Below are 15,665 nucleotides of genomic sequence, written 5' to 3' on the forward strand. Positions count from 1 at the left end.
CACTTCCCCTGGCTATCTACTCCCGGGACTCAAATGTAATATGGGGTGTAAGTTACTCTTTAACAGGAGACCTGATCCAGGCCGCCAAGCTCTCCTGAACTAATTTCCTGGAAGAAAGGCATCCCTCCGCCAGCCCAGGTGTTTATTAACCACTCCCCGTGGCTGGCCGTGGCCATCACCCGGACCCCAGGTTCACCCCGAGAACCCTGGTCCTGAGGGCCAGCCTCAGCCTTCCCTGAAGGAGAGTGGAGGTGACCAGCGAGTCCTCGCTGTCTGGGCAGTGAAACCAGAGGCTCAGCAAACACGTGTTTTCCTCTGGTCTGTTCAGTTCGCACTTGGAGAGAACACGAGCAGACGTGGGCTCCTACCCGGAGAGGGGGGCATGCAGGTGTCCAGACAGGCCCTGGCACCAGGGCCCAGCACACACCCACAGCAACTGCCACCAAACCTGGACTTCTAGGTCAGGATCATTGGGTTGACATACATCAATCTTTAAAGGTTAAACATAACTTCACGAACCTGGGGGCTTTTACAATCAAAATTTTCAAAGCCCAGTCAATGATGGAGTGAGACGTGATGGTCGTGAAGGAAAGCGGGCTGCCAGTCTCTGCTTGTCACAGCGACTGGATCAGGTGGACACCTGACCTGAAGGCAGCTCACGCGCAGGCTGGCCATGCCCTGTAGCCTGGTGCACAAAGATGGGCTGGGCCAGTCAGATGTCCCCCTCAGGTATCGGGACCGGGAAGAGAGGAGGGCAGATGCCCCGGGGAGGAGGGTAATGCAGCAAAACGTCACATGGGCCCCACACGGCATCATGACCTCATCCTCGGGCCGAGACCAGGAGGAGGAGAGGAGTGGGCAGTACAGCCACCAGGAGAAGAAATGCTGGCAGGGGGTGGCCCGAGGGATGCCGAGACCTTCCTTCTCCCAGATCCAGTTCTGCTTCCAGGAGGCCCAGGGGCCCCAATGCTTTCCTTGGGTTCCCCAGGGATCCTGTCCTGCCCAGGCCGACGTGAGGACAAGCCAAGTGAGAGCATCTTGGGATGGACGACTGTGGACACTGGAGCCTGGTCTCCTTCCGGTCTGCCTCGGTTTACAGGAGGGGCAGGAGTGGAGTTGGGCTGTCCCCTGCACATGAGGGTGGCTCTGTGGCAGTCCAACGGCCACCTTCAGGTAAGTGTAGGTCAGCTCGCATTGGCTCACAAGCTGGGGTGCCAGCACCTGGCTGTGGGTGTTGGGTGCAGGTGGCCCACCTGTGGGGGGGGGCCTGGTGAACAGAGCGACAGTGTGGGTGGGAAGGGCCCAGGGGAGGTCCCGGCCAGTAGTGACACTAGCTCCATCTGTGTTATTCCTGTATTTGACTGCACACTGGGGACTGGACGACAGTCCATCTCCTGGGGAGAGGGGGCTGAGCCAGGCAGGAGGGCAGGCCCTCTGATGCCCAGCTTTGTGCTCACACAGTGGCTGTGAGGCAGGGGGCCAGCTCAGCCTGCCAACTGGATGCACCAGGGGGCTGGAGGGGAGATGACACTGGGCCCAAGGCCACCCTCCAGGTCACCAGAAATGGAGCTTAGGGCCACAAGACTAACCGGGGCCCCCAGGCTCTGGTGCGGTGGGGCTCCCAGCCTTGGGCAGGGACCGCGGGGAGGGTAGGGAAGCAAGTGTTCAGATACGCAGCTCTTCCCCGGCGGCACCTGGGCGCTGGGCCCCGTGTCAGGAAAGCCTGCTGTGCTCACGTCTGACTCACTGACTGGGCAGAACCTTGCTGGAGCCTCTGCTGGTGCAGAGGCAGGCTCTTCCAAGGGTCTTGAACTTGTGTGATCAGAAGCTCCTCGAGGGCTCCTTAAAGCACAGGCCGCTGCCTGCCCGGAGTGTGTGATGCCGCAGCTCTGGGCGGGGCCTGAGGACCTGCATTCCCTACCGGTTCCCAGATGCGGCTGCCGCTGCAGTGGCCCCGGGACCCCACTTTGAGAGCCACCGCTGTGGCTGAAGCCATTTCACAGAGGACTTATTTTCAATCATTCTGCACCTGCTTCCTTTTGGAAGGGGGCTGCGGCCCCGTCCAGTGCACTTGAACCACCTCTCCTGGACCACTGTCTCCAGGGTGCTGGGGCTCGAGGGCAGGGATCTGGGGAGTGAGGGCAGAGCCCTGCTTCCTTCCTGAAGGTGGGGTGCGGAGACCTCTAGGCAGTGCCTGGAGCTCAGGGCACAGCTCACCTGTGGAAAGGGGTTCTTGGCAGGGATGGGGACCCAGGGACCCCACTTCGATGGCTGGCAGAGGCTCTGAGGCCAGCAGCGCCTCAGCACACGGGATGGACTTTGGAGCTGCTCCGGCTCCCCGGGTGAGGGCATGGGAGGCCACAGTGCTGGTTTCACTGGAAAAGCCACTGGGTTTTGAGGCCAGAGAGGAGATGCAAACACAAGGCTCCTCTCTGCCGTTTTCAAAAGACAGAATGCCCGCACTTCAATGGCAGTGTCTGCACTGAGTCCGGCCATTGTTCGCAGGAGGTAGAACCCCAGCCTCCAGGACAGGCGGCTCCTCTGTGCTCCCCACAGGAGTCCCTTTGTGGGGTGGGGGAGGCGCTGGGCCCCCACCAGTCTCCTGGATGCTTCAGGACACTGGCAGGTCCGCTGTGATGTTCCCAAGCCACAGGCTGGGGTATCAAGTCACCTGAAGGAAGGTGATATGAAGGTCAGGGGAGACCACAGTGGCATAGCCGCCATGCCGAGGTACCTGTGGGCAGGGCCGTGTACTGCGCACCCCTGGGATTCCTGTCACGTTCATTGGAAAGGTGTCTGGAGGCTCAGGATGGGTGGTCAGAAGCTGACTCCCAGGAGAGGAGGCAGGTGCGGGTGGCTTCTTGGGGAAGTGGCCCCAGGGGAGATGGCGAGGGTGGGAGGAGCAGGCTTTGTAACACTCTGCAAGAGGGAGATGCCAACCCGGGGGGTCCACAGGGGAGGGCCGCCCCGGGGGACGTGAACTCCTGGCTCCTCCCTGGGCCAGTCCCCAGAAGCAACTTTGCAGGGGCTGCAACGGGGGAGGCCAGCAAAGCCGGGAGGGCACTCAGGGCCATGAGCAGATCCCAGGGGTCTGCGGCAGCAGTGATAGCACCCACCCCACCTGAGTCCTCCATAGACCCCTCAAGCGGGGAAGGAAAACGTCCTTGTGATTCTTTTAAGAAATTCATCTACGAAGGGAGATGTGTAATGATTAAGAGAGCCTAGTGATTACAACCCATAATGGAATAGAATCTGAAAAAGAATATATATATAGAGAGAGAGAGATATATGCATATATAACTGAATCACTGTGCTATACACTTGAAACTAACACATTATAAATTAACTACACTTCAATTAAAAAAAAATAAAAGAGCTTAGTGACACCAGAAGGGCGTATGCAAAACATGGTGAGAGCAGGAGGTGTGGATTCCATCTTGGGGCTTCCTGCGCTGTCCCTTGGCTCAGGAAGAGCCGGAGAATGCTGGGCAAAGGCTCACCATGAAGAAAAGAGAAAACCCAAATAAACAAAACAAGAAATGAAAGGAGAAATCACAATTGATACTGCAGAAGCACAAAACACCGTAAGAGAACACTATGAATTATCATATGCCAACAAATTCGACAACCTAGAAGAAATGTACAACTTTCTAGAAACATACAGCCCACCAAAACTGAATATAGTAGAAACAGACAACTTGAAGAGACTGATCACTAGATGTGAAATAAAATCTGTAATAAAAAAACTCCTTACAGGGGGCTTCCCTGGTGGCTCAGTGGTTAAGAATCCGCCTGCCAATGCAGGGGACACGGGTTTGAGCCCTGGTCTGGGAAGATCCCACATGCCGTGGAGCAACTAAGCCCGTGTGCCACAACTACTGAGCCTGCACTCTAGAGCCCATGCTCCACAGCAAGAGAAGCCACTGCAATGAGAAGCCCACACACTGCAACGAAGAGTAGCCCCCGCACAGCAGTGAAGACCCAATGCAGCCAAAAATAAATAAATTAAATAAATAAATTAAAACAAAACAAAAAAAACCTCCCTACAAACAAAAGTCCAGGACCTGATGGCTTCACAAGGGAATTCTACCAAACATACAAAGATGAATTTATTCCAATTCTTCTCAAACTCTTCCAAAAGACTGAAGAGGGAACACTCCCAAAGACATTATATGAAGCCACCATCACCCTGATATCAAACCCAGACAAAGACACCACCAAAAAAGAAAATTACTGGCCAATATCTTTGATGAATATAGATGCAAAAATTCTCAACAAAATATTAGCAAACTGGAGTTCCCTGGTGGCGCAGTGGTTAGGAACCCGCCTGCCAATGCAGGGGACACGGGTTCGAGCCCTGGTCCGGGAAGATCCCACATGCCACAGAGCAACTAAGCCCATGTAACACAACTACTGAGCCTGTGCTCTAGAACCCACAAGCCACAACTACTGAGCCCATGTGCCACAACTACTGAAGCCTGCGCACCTAGAGCCTGTGCTCTGCAGAAGCCACCACAATGAGAGGCTTGTGCACCACAACAAAGGGTAGCCCCCGCTCAATGCAACTAGAGAGAGCCCATGTGCAGCAACGAAGACCCAATGCAGCCAAAAATAAATAAATAAATAAATAAATAAATTTATATTAAAAAAATTAGGAAACTGAATCCAACAATACATAAAAAAGATCATACACCATGACCAAGTTGGATTCATCCCAGGGGCACAAGGATGGTTCAACATATGCAAATCAATCAATGTGATACACCACATCAACAAAAGATAAAAACCACATGATCATCTCAATAGATGCAGAAAAAGTATCTGATAAAATTCAACATCTATTCATGATAAAAACCCTTACAAAAGTGGAATAGAGGGAATATATATAAAATAATAAAAGCTATTTATGACAAACCCACTGCCAATATAACACTCAATGGTGAAATACTGAAAGCCTTCCCCCTAAAATCTGGAATAAGACAAAGGATACCCACTTTCACCACTTTTCTTCAACACAGTATTGGAAATCTTAGCCATAGCAATCAGACAAGCAAAAAATAAAAGGTAGTCAAATTGGCAGGGAAGAGGTAAAATTGTCATTATATGCAGATGACAGAATACTATATATAGAAAACCCTAAAGACTCCATACAAACACTGCTATAACTGATAAATGAATTCAGCAAGGTTGCAGGATACAAGTTTAACATACAGAAATTGGTTGTATTTCTTTACACTAACAATGAAACATCAGAAGGGGAATGTAAACAATCTTTTTTAAAAATGATTTTATTTATTTATTTTTGGCTGCATTGGGTCTGTTGCTGTGTGTGGGCTTTCTCTAGTTGCGGCGGGCAGGAGCTACTCTTCGTTGTGGTGCGCAAGCTTCTCGTTGAGGTGGCAGAGCACGGGCTCTAGGCACACGGGCTTCAGTAGTTGTGGTGTGTGGGCTCAGGAGCTGTGGCTCACGGGCTCTTGAGTGCAGGCTCAGCAGTTGTGGCGCACGGGCTTAGTTGCTCTGCAGCATGTGGGATCTTCCCGAACTAGGGCTCAAACCCATGTCCCTTGCATTGGCAGGGGGATTCTTAACCACTGTGCCACCAGGGCAGCCCAGCTGAAAGTTTTTTATACGCACTTCTATATATATTTTAAAAATAAATTTATTTATTCATTTTTGGCTGTGTTGGGTCTTTGCTGCTGTGCGTGGGCTTTCACTAGTTGTAGTGAGGGGGGGTACTCTTCGTTGTGGTGCACAGGCTTCCTATTGTGGTGGCTCCTCTTTGTTGCGGCGCGTGGGCTCTAGGCGCATGGGCTTCAGTAGTTGCAGCAGATGGGCTCAGCAGTTGTGGCTCAAAGGCTCTAGAGCGCAGGCTCAGTAGTTGTGGTGCATGGGCTTAGCGGCTCCGCAGCATGTGGGGTCTTCCCGGACCAGGGCTCAAACCCATGTCTCCTGCATTGGCAGGTGGATTCTTAACCACTGTGCCACGAGGGAAGTCTTAGATGCCCTTATATTGTGGACGTCATGTTCCATCCCTACTTTGCTGAGAAACTTTACACGAATGGATGTTTAATTTTGTCTAATGCTTTTTTTTGGCATCTATTGAGATGCTACTGTTTTTCCTTGTTATTGTATTAATATGGTGAGCTACATTGATTTTTTTTTTTTAGTTAAGCAAAGAACACCTTATTTCTGCTACACATAACAGCATACTGCCCTAAGAAACAACTACTATTTTTTTCTTATTGAAATACAGCTGATTTTCAGTGTTGTGTTAGTTACTGCTGTACAGCAAGGTGATTCAATTATACATACATACATACATATATATGTATATACACATTAAAAAATTTTTTTCCATTATGATTTATCATAGGATATTGAATATAGTTCTCTGTGCTACATAGTAGGACCTTGTTTGTTTTTTTTTAGGAACTTGTTGTTTATCTATTCTATATATAAAAGCTTACATCTGCTAACCCCAACCTCCCACTCCATCCCTCCCCCACTACTACTATTTTAGTTTCAGCATTAACATGTGCATTTACAAATATAGGTCAGCATGTATATTAAAAAATATGCCAGTAATCCCTGCTCCCTGGAGAAAACAATGTTGTAGATAGATTATCAGTCAGTCAGCTGAGGATTATGTCATTATTTAGTCTTTGTTCTTAAGAATCAGTAGGTTCTCTGCTGTTTGCCAGATTCTTTCTCTTGGGGAACCTGGCAGCGTAACCTGATCCTATTCAGGGTTTCTTAAACATCTCAATTTCTCTCCATTCTCTCTATTGAATGTTGCCATTGATTAAAATCCACATCTCATTGATTTTTGAATGTTAAACCAACCCTTTCTTGGTCATGACTTTTTACTTTTGACTGGATTCAATTTGCTAAAATTTTGTTAAAAACTTTGGCATCTATGTTCAAGAGGAATATTGGTCTATAGTTTTCTCTTAATGTCGTTCTACTTTTGATTCATGCTGGTGCTGAACTCACAGAATGAGTTGGGGAGTGTTTCCCCCTGTTCTATTAAGGAAGAATTTGTGTACAATTGGTATTATTTCATTCTTCAATATCTGGTGTAACTCATCAGGGAAGTCATCTGAGCCTGGAGTTTTCTGAGAAAGTTTTCAACTACAGATTAAATTTCTTTGACATAGGGCTATTCAGATTCTCCATTCTCCTTGAGTGAGCTTCAGTGGTGTCTCACAAGGAACTTGTCCATTTCATACACCCTGTGGAATTTTCTGGTTTCAAGCTCTTTGTGATATTCCCTTATCCTTTTAATATCTGTAGAATCTGTAGTAATGGCACCTCCCTCATTCCTGATATTACTTTTTTCTCTTCCCTTTATTTTTTCTTCATCAGTCTGGCTAGAGTGTCCATTTTATTTATCTTCTCAAAGAACAAGCTTTTGCTTTCACTGACTGCCTACTACGAATGCCTGGTCCTATGTGAGATACCAGGTGGAAAGATATGAATCAGTATCCTTTACATAAATCTGCTATTTTATTCTTTTTTAGAAAGTTCTCTGCTATTTCTTTTTTTCTTTTTTTTGCAGTATGCGGGCCTCTCACTGTTGTGGCCTCTCCCATTGTGGAGCACAGGCTCCGGATGCACAGGCTCAGCGGCCATGGCTCACGGGCCTAGCCGCTCCGCAGCATGTGGGATCTTCCTGGACCGGGGCACGAACCCGTGTCCCCTGCATCGGCAGGCGGACTCTCAACCACTGTGCCACCACAGGGAAGCCCTGACATTTAAAAAAAATAATAATTTATTATTTATTTTTGGCTGTGTTGGGTCTTTGTTGCCACACACAGGCCTTCTCTAGTTGCAGTGTGTGGGCCTCTCATTGCGGTGGCCTTTCTTGTTGCAGAGCACAGGCTCTAGGCACGCGGGCTTCAGTAGTTGTGGCTTGTGGGCTCTAGAGCGCAGGCTCAGTAGTTGTGGCGCATGGGCTTAGCTGCTCCGCGGCACGTGGGATCCTCCCGGACCAGGGCTCGAACCCATGTCAACCACTGCGCCACCAGGGAAGTCCCAAATCTGCAATTTATGATCAATCATCTTACAAGTGCTGCACAGCTCAACTGGGGCACACGCACCCCTGGGATATATTAATACAACGACAAGCAAAAAACACATGCCTCCTCCAGAGGCTCCCTGGTGGCTGAAACACATTGTTGAAAGTTACCCCTTCAGATGCTGGGACCATGTTCTCCTCCCTCTGCCTTTAGGGTCCTCCACAGGCCACTCTGAAGAACACTGACGAAGCACGGATGGGCGGGATGTGTGGACCTCAGGATAAAGGGCCTCCTTGGAGCTCCACCTGGAAACTGGCTGCTCCTGCCCACGGGTGAGTTCAAGGCCCTCTCTGCTTCTGTAGACAGACGTCTCTCTTTTGCCGGCACCGCCCAAGTGCTGCTCTGAACAAGGTGCCCCCAGTGCCCAGCACAGCTCCGGGCAGTCCCACATCTGTACTCAGTGCTCACAGGAAGCCTGGTGACCACAGGCTGGCGGTGTGCCCTGGCTCCACCTGCAGGCCACCTCGGGACATGACCGGCTTGTTTGCAAACAGCAAGTGGGTTCTGGGCAGCAACAAAACTCTGCTTCTTTCTGCGACAAAACACGCTGTCTCCACTTAGGAATTAGGGATGGGAAACCACTTGGTGCAGCATGAAGACAGTTTTGTTCCACTCTTTAAGGCATGGCTGACTCTGGGCACAATCTCCAGGGGTGGGGATGGGGGTAGAGCAGGGCTCTCCTCAACATCCTCCTACCTGCCGCTCTCACAGGCCACAGGGTCCACCTTTCATAGGATAGACTCCATCTCAGCCAAGTTCCCTTCACGACATAAATCCCAAGAGCCCCTCACCCCATTCTGCACAGGTGCAGTACGGGCAACTGGTCCATGATGGGTTTTTATTTACCGATGGTTATAACTAAAGGAACCCACAAGCGGTAGAGAGGGACACACTCCCAGAGCTCGCACACCAGCTCCTCCACTGACTCCAGGGGCTGGCTGCCCAGGCCTCACCTTCTCCTTTTCTGGATAAGAGCTCAGCCTCCCGGAGCGCAAGTCCTGGTCCCAGCATCGGCTAGCTGACCTCTGGCACATCATGGCCCTCTCTCAGCCTCAGTTTCCTCCTACGTAAAATGGGACTGCAGGTCTACCTCATTCGGTTCTTAGGACTGAGTGTGCTAAGGGGCACAGCACCAGGGGGAACATGGGTGGACACTGATGTAGTGGATGTAAGGGCTCGGGGTGGGAGGGGACGGGACGTTCTGTGTATGGATCAGTGGTTCTCAAAGCGTGGTCCCTGGGCATCAGCACGTCCTGGGAACCTGTGAGAAATACAAGTTCTCAGGCCCCTTGCCACACCAATGGAAGCAGAAATGCTGGGCCCCGCTAGTCCTTGCTGACCGCCCTCCAGGTGATGCCCGTCTCAGGACAGATGGCCCACATGGGTAATTTTTAAGACTAGGACTTTCTGATCCACAGCGCTGACTCATCCTCTGGAGGGAGAAGAGAACAACAGCTGATCGGAGAAAACGTGATCCCTGCTTTAGAATGGAACCCTGCTCCCAGCTCCAATGCCAGCTCTCACCGGGGCTGTACGATGCTTTCACGCCAGTTCCCCGTTGAGCCAACAACTGTGAGGCAGTCAGTGAACCCGGTAAGTGGGTTTTATCCCCATTTTACAACAGAAGAAACCAAGGCTCAGAGACCCCACCCAAAAGTGGCAGCCATTTGTCAGGCACCGACCATGGTGAGAGACCAGGGCCAAGACCTGGGCCACCATTTCTATTCCCAGGCAGAATCCCCACCACCTGCAAAGCACCACATTTCAAACTGGACTCAATTCCACCCCTATGCTTACTGCTTTAGAATCTATTTTTTAAATGCAATTTTAGGGGTTTTGCTAATTGCCTTAAATGGAGAAAGACATTATGCAGCATTCATTGGATATTAGGCAAACTAGAAGTATCAACTGATTTTTTTAAAAAAAATTTATGTACCTTGCCTTAGAAGTGATTTCTGGATAAAATTTTCTAGAGCGTATAATTCCATCCACCATGTGATCTAATACTGTCTATTTCTAAAGCATTTTACATAACTTTGCTGTACACCTGAAACTAACACAACATTGTAAATCAAGTATACTCCAATAAATTTTTTTTTAAAAAGGCATTTTACAGTTTAAATGATGCTCTTGCAAACTTTCTCTTACTGCACTCCACAGTAACTCTAAGTCAGAACTTACACATTATCTCCATTTTCCAGATGAGAAAACAGAAGCTCAGGGAGGTCACAGGAGTTAAATAGCAGAATCATCTGCTTAATAAATTCACTGACCTTCAGAGTGTGAAGCCTAGATCCACCCTCCACCCCTGCGCTAACCGAGGTGTTCACTCCTCAGCCCCTTTAATTTCCTAAGGACAGGGCAGCTCGGCGAGACTCTGGCTGCACCTGGCGCACGCAGACCTACTCGGAGTGCGGCAGGCGCGGGGCGGAGGGAGGGACACGGGCGCAGGCAGCGTGGGTCTCAGAGGTACGTTTATTCATGCCCAAGGGCAGCGGCACTGCTGCAAGTCAACCTGATGTCCCACGTTCCCACAACACAGCCAGACCGACGTCCCGTCCGAAGAGAGCTCGTTAATGATGACCATGAGCCGGCGCAGGACTGGAAGCTTTTCAAAGAGAAGCACAACACAGATACAATTTAGGAGGAAAGGAACAAGCAGAATGTGGTTTGTTATATAGGTACGTACTGACATGCCAGAAGATGCAAAGGACAACTTTCAATATGGTGGAGTACATGGAGGGTTATTTCTATACAGATGTACATGGAGGGTCTGTGGAATCAACATGGGCATGCAGGCCACGTGCAGGTGCAAAGAGCAAGCGGCATGGAAACGTCTTCTCGCCAAGGTCAAGGGCCAGTCCTAAGTTTGCAAGGACTCAGATGACTAGAGTTTCACTGTCATCTGGAAGCGAAGTGAAGAAACGCCCAGCACTAGGGCACAAATTTATGTGGCTCTGGCTTTCAAAACATGTTTTACAGGGCAGCCCACGGGCACAGCTAACTCCTGCTTGCCTACTGGTGACACCAGCTAGCTCCGATCAATTCATTTCACTCCTGGAAGCTGTACTTGGCCCAAGGGGTGAGCAACGGTTTTTAACACGCAGACTGTAGGGGGCAGGACTTCAGAATCCTCTTCCAGCAGGCCAGCACTTGCCATGTTCTGAAGTGCTCCTACTGCATCTGCGTGCTTAGTGAGCCACGCACCAGCTTCAATTCACAACAGGGATATAGCTTGTCCCAAAAAAGTACGATGGGGCTTTTCATTCCCCACCCATTTTAAGAAGCAGAAATCTTACCTTTCAAGGCTTTACTTCTTTTATCTAAAATAAATGGAAAGAAAAATTGGTCATGTCAGTGCTTTACAAAAATGCCTTTAGTTGACTCACTGTCGAAATCATCTGGCTGAAAAGTTCATAGCTTAGGCAAAGCTATTAAATGAAGCTTTCAGAAAATAGGAACTCCTATAGTGTCTCAAAGCCAAGAAGTGGTAAAAATTCTACCACAAACGTTCTCTGAACAGTTAAATAGCCCTTCAGAATCTGCAGGACTCTTCACTCTCTACCAGATCCTAACCTCCAGTCTTGCAGTTTAAAGTTTCTCCTTTCTTTCCTCTTTTTAACCAATCGCTCATTCATACAGTTGGGCCTCATCTCTGCTTCACTGAGAACCAAACGGTTACCCTGCCCCAACTTTTATTATGAAAATATTTAAACATTCAGATCAGTGGAAAAGGTACAATAAAACACTGCATACCATGACACTTCATCCCTAAATATTTTAACCTGCATCTCTTAAAACTAAGGACATCTCCTATGCATTCTAAATACCATTGCCACACCTAAGAAAATTAATAATTCCGATACCAAGGTCTTGTTCAAACTTCTTATCGCTGACATAGCTTACACTCCCCACATTTTAACAAAGGACCACCAGGGGTTCGGATGTTCACTCCTAGTTAAGAACCATAGTTTCTTTACAATATGAACTGTGATTCCTCTTGGAAGTAATTTTCTTCTTAACCTCCGATGAATCAAACACAAAGAAACTTACCAGCACTCCTGATTTTATAAACGATAAAAGCCATCAGCCCCATTCCTGCCCAAATCTCCTGGTAAGCTTGGGTATAATAGGGCTTCATGGGGATCCAAACATTCTTAATAAAGCTTTGAAGCATCTGAAAAGGAACACAGTGATAAATACTACCTGACTATTGTTTTAAACCTAACTGGTAAGAGGTTTCCATTTGTTAAGTTTGATCCTATTTCCCAAACTATTCAACAGGGGCAGCCCCTATGCCGGACCTGCTACCCGAAGCCATTCCAACATCTACATGGGGACTCCTGCTCTCAACAGCTTTCCAAGCTCCACTCACCTCTCACCATCCCCTGACCTTGGCCATCCGGACACTCCATCACTTCACATTCCTCCAGCCCCAGAGCTCTCCCAGCCCGTGCTGTCCCACACTGTCACCAATGGTCCCCCTCTCTGAAGGCTATCCTCCACGAATGCCCCCAAATTATGCCAAGAATTACACACTTTTGAAGAAACTAGCATACCTGCCCATCACCATGTTAAGAACTGTTGGCATTCAAAGCTGAAAAAGAACATGGTCAAGGCACGGTGATTTCCCTGTGAGACTAACACCCAGGCTTGGGCTCACGTCCGTCAGCTGCATCTCAGTCCTTCTTTTGTTTTGTTTGAATCTCAGCTGTCTTGGCATAACTGACATATAAAACTGTAAGACATTTACGGTGTACACCATGGTGGTGACTTGACACATGTGCACAATGTGCAGGAACTTCCCCCGTCTAGGTGATTAACACATCCATCACCTCACTTTTTTTTTTTTGGAGAGAACTTTCACTCTCTAAAGAGCCAGAGCATCTGGGAGAACAGTGTCCTTGGTAGAGGCAGCTCACGGGCCAAGACCCAAGGTCAGAACATGTTTGGAGTGGGAGGAACAGCGAGAAGGCCACTGTGGTTGCTCAGATTCAAATCCTGGCTCTGTCACTTTCCAGCTAACTTAAACTGCCTCGGTTTCCTCATCTCTAAAACAGGGATAAAAACAGCACCCGCCTCAGAGGGCTGTTGTGAAGATGGAGGAGTTGCTCTGTGTGAACTGCAGTATCTGCTGTCCTACAGCAAGTGCTTGTTACATAAAGTGTCATGGCTGGGCTAGTGGACAGAAGATGGCCAGGTCATACAGGGCCTTGGAGGCCACAGCAAAGAGCGCAGCTTTTATTCTCAGAATGTCACGCAAATTTAACAGCATTCATGAAATGCTTTACTTGCTTATCTCCTGCACTCCTTGGAGAAGATCACACAGTTGCCTGAGATCACACAGCTGGATCTGTAAGGCACCCAGCTGGATCTGCTCATTACTGAGAATCTGCTCTGAGGCCCAGCTTCCAGCTCTTCCAAAGAGAGAACGTACCCAGGCTGAGGCCCAGGCCTGAAGGCCAGCCAGCCCCCGCGTGACCCAGGAAGACGTGGCTGTGTCCTCCTCCTGGAACCCCTTGCAGACATGCCTGCCCTCACATTTCCTGTCTTCAGGCAGTACTGGGATGCTTTGTCAGAGCATAACGTTCCAACAGCCCTGTCCTGAAAAGGCAGCGGAGAGGATCCAAACAGGCTGTGGAGGAAGCCTCTGGAAGCCCTGGACGAAAGAGTTCAGAGGCACTGAGCAAATTCCTGTCCTCCCTGCGCCCAGCACTGACCGGGAAGGAAGACCAATGGGGTTGGAAGCCTGCGAATCCTAGGTTCCTACACCAGTTCAGCCTGTTTTGCCCTCCATCCTGGGAATCTCTTGAAGCTGTCATTTCAGAGGTTTCCCTTTCCGTGAAACAGGGATAGCTCCACCTGCCCCACTGGGCTCTCAAAGTAAAGGACCCCAACCTACTGCCTGGTGTGGAATAAAAACTCAGTAAATGATCGCAGCAAGATCAGAAAGAATTGCTGCAAATGCCCAGCTGACTACAACAGCACTAAGCTCCTGAGATTCTACGAGGAAGGACTTAAGCTGAGGGCAAAGGCCCAGGCCAGGGAGGGGCCTTAGAGCAAGGCCAGAAGAGGATCTAGAAGAAGAGCAAAGCAAACTAGGAGGGTGTAAAGGAGGTAAGAAGGGGCCAAAGAAACTTCTGTTATCTCCCTATTTTGCTCAGGGCCCAGGCCCCTCGTGTTGTCTCCTCACCTAGAATTACCCAAGAGTGCTTCAGGGTAGGTACACGGCAAATGCTTACCTCCCACCCCGCCTTTGGCCCAAGGCTGACATATCTGGCTGGACAAGCGACATGTTCCCAATGTTTACAAAATGAGGCCCCCTACTTTTTCTGCCCGAGTTCACTCTATCTAGCATCGTTTCCCAGCTGTGTGAGTTTTATTAGCGCCCATTCCTTCAAAGACCCATCCTATTCAAAGGCCAAGTGTGTGTCGGCTGTGTCCGTTTAAGTCTGCAAAGTGGTTGGTATGTTACATTAACAGCAGACTATTACCTGACCTTACACTGGAAACAGGAGACGTCTGACCCGTTTAGCCTCACATCGGGCTTCACAGGCTGAGGTCCGTACAATTGCAATAACCTCCGATCCCGTTTTGGTCCCCGTTTCCCCCTCTCCCAAAGCCCTGTCATACGTACAGTGTAGCTCCGAGAACACTGTGCTGCAAGGAAACTTGAGGTGTAAAGGAGAGAAGAGACTAAACCTGGGGTAAGAGCTCTCGGCGTGGATCCTGACTCCATCACTAACCTGCCGTGTAAGCTCGGTTAGGTGGCTGAACCTCTCACGGCCAAAGGAAAAGGCGTAGCGCGGCCTCGACTAATAACAGCTAACCCCCGGACGGCCTCCCTTTACAGTTTGGGGGACCCAAGTAAAAAGTGCGAGTGGGCAGGGAGAGGAGTTGGACCTCAAGGTCAGCGGGGGTGGAGGTGTGGCCGCGGTGGGGCCGGGGAGGCTCCCACCGGCCGCGGAGGCCACTCCGGGCTCCGAGTCCTCGCCGCCCGCGATCCGGCCCCTCACCGTACCGGCTGCTCCGCGCCGAGCGTCGACCCCAGCCCCATACTCACCTCGGCGATGGACTAGCGTCTCAGCTAGCCCCAGCTGAAAGCTGATGCCTCGAAAAGGTCACTGAGCGCGCAGGCGCCGCGCGGGGCCAGCCGGGAAGGCGGAAGGAGCGGCGTCGCCCTAGACCAGCGCGCCTCCCCCGGCCGCGCCTGCGCACCACAGCGCCCCCAGCGGCCGCCCGGGTTCGGCCGCCTGGAGGGTTGGGGGAGGGGACGTACGCGTGTGTGTGTGTGTGTGTGTGTGTGTGTGTGTGTGTGTGTGTGTGTGTGTGTGTGTGTGTGTGTGTGTGTGTGTGTGTGTGTGTGTGTGTGTGTGTGTGTGTGTGTGTGTGTGTGTCACAATCACGTGACTTAACCATCCGGATTTGCCTGGGCATGGGACTTTCAGTGCTGAAACAGAGAAGGTCTTGGACAAAGCCGACGAGTTGGTCTACCTGAAAAGGGGAATCTTTACTTGTGTTAAACGCAGAAAAGTTGCATCTCCCGTCTCTGATTTTCTTGCCATTTCTCTGTGTTAACATTTTTTG

The 15,665-nt window shown here is 50.0% G+C and overlaps 2 protein-coding genes across 2 annotated transcripts; one reads left to right on the plus strand and one right to left on the minus strand.

The window, feature by feature from the left end:
• The first annotated feature begins 585 nt into the window (after positions 1–585).
• Positions 586–10,486, plus strand: LOC308613695 (uncharacterized protein). The gene is made up of 3 exons (XM_081227577.1): positions 586–1,173; positions 8,232–8,350; positions 9,497–10,486. Exons 1-3 carry the CDS (start codon positions 796–798, stop codon positions 9,966–9,968), a joined length of 969 nt encoding a protein of 322 aa, XP_081083703.1. The 5' UTR covers positions 586–795; the 3' UTR covers positions 9,969–10,486.
• Positions 10,487–10,532: 46 nt separating this feature from the next.
• On the minus strand, positions 10,533–15,237 carry ATP5MJ (ATP synthase membrane subunit j). The gene is made up of 4 exons (XM_081227578.1): positions 15,142–15,237; positions 12,132–12,255; positions 11,378–11,401; positions 10,533–10,686 (listed from the first exon to the last, which is right to left on the minus strand). Exons 2-4 carry the CDS (start codon positions 12,253–12,255, stop codon positions 10,652–10,654), a joined length of 183 nt encoding a protein of 60 aa, XP_081083704.1. The 5' UTR covers positions 15,142–15,237; the 3' UTR covers positions 10,533–10,651.
• Between the last annotated feature and the right edge of the window lie 428 nt (positions 15,238–15,665).

The sequence above is a fragment of the Mesoplodon bidens genome (genome assembly GCF_964165515.1).
Source record: "Mesoplodon bidens genome assembly, chromosome: 3".
Lineage (NCBI taxonomy): Eukaryota > Metazoa > Chordata > Mammalia > Artiodactyla > Ziphiidae > Mesoplodon > Mesoplodon bidens.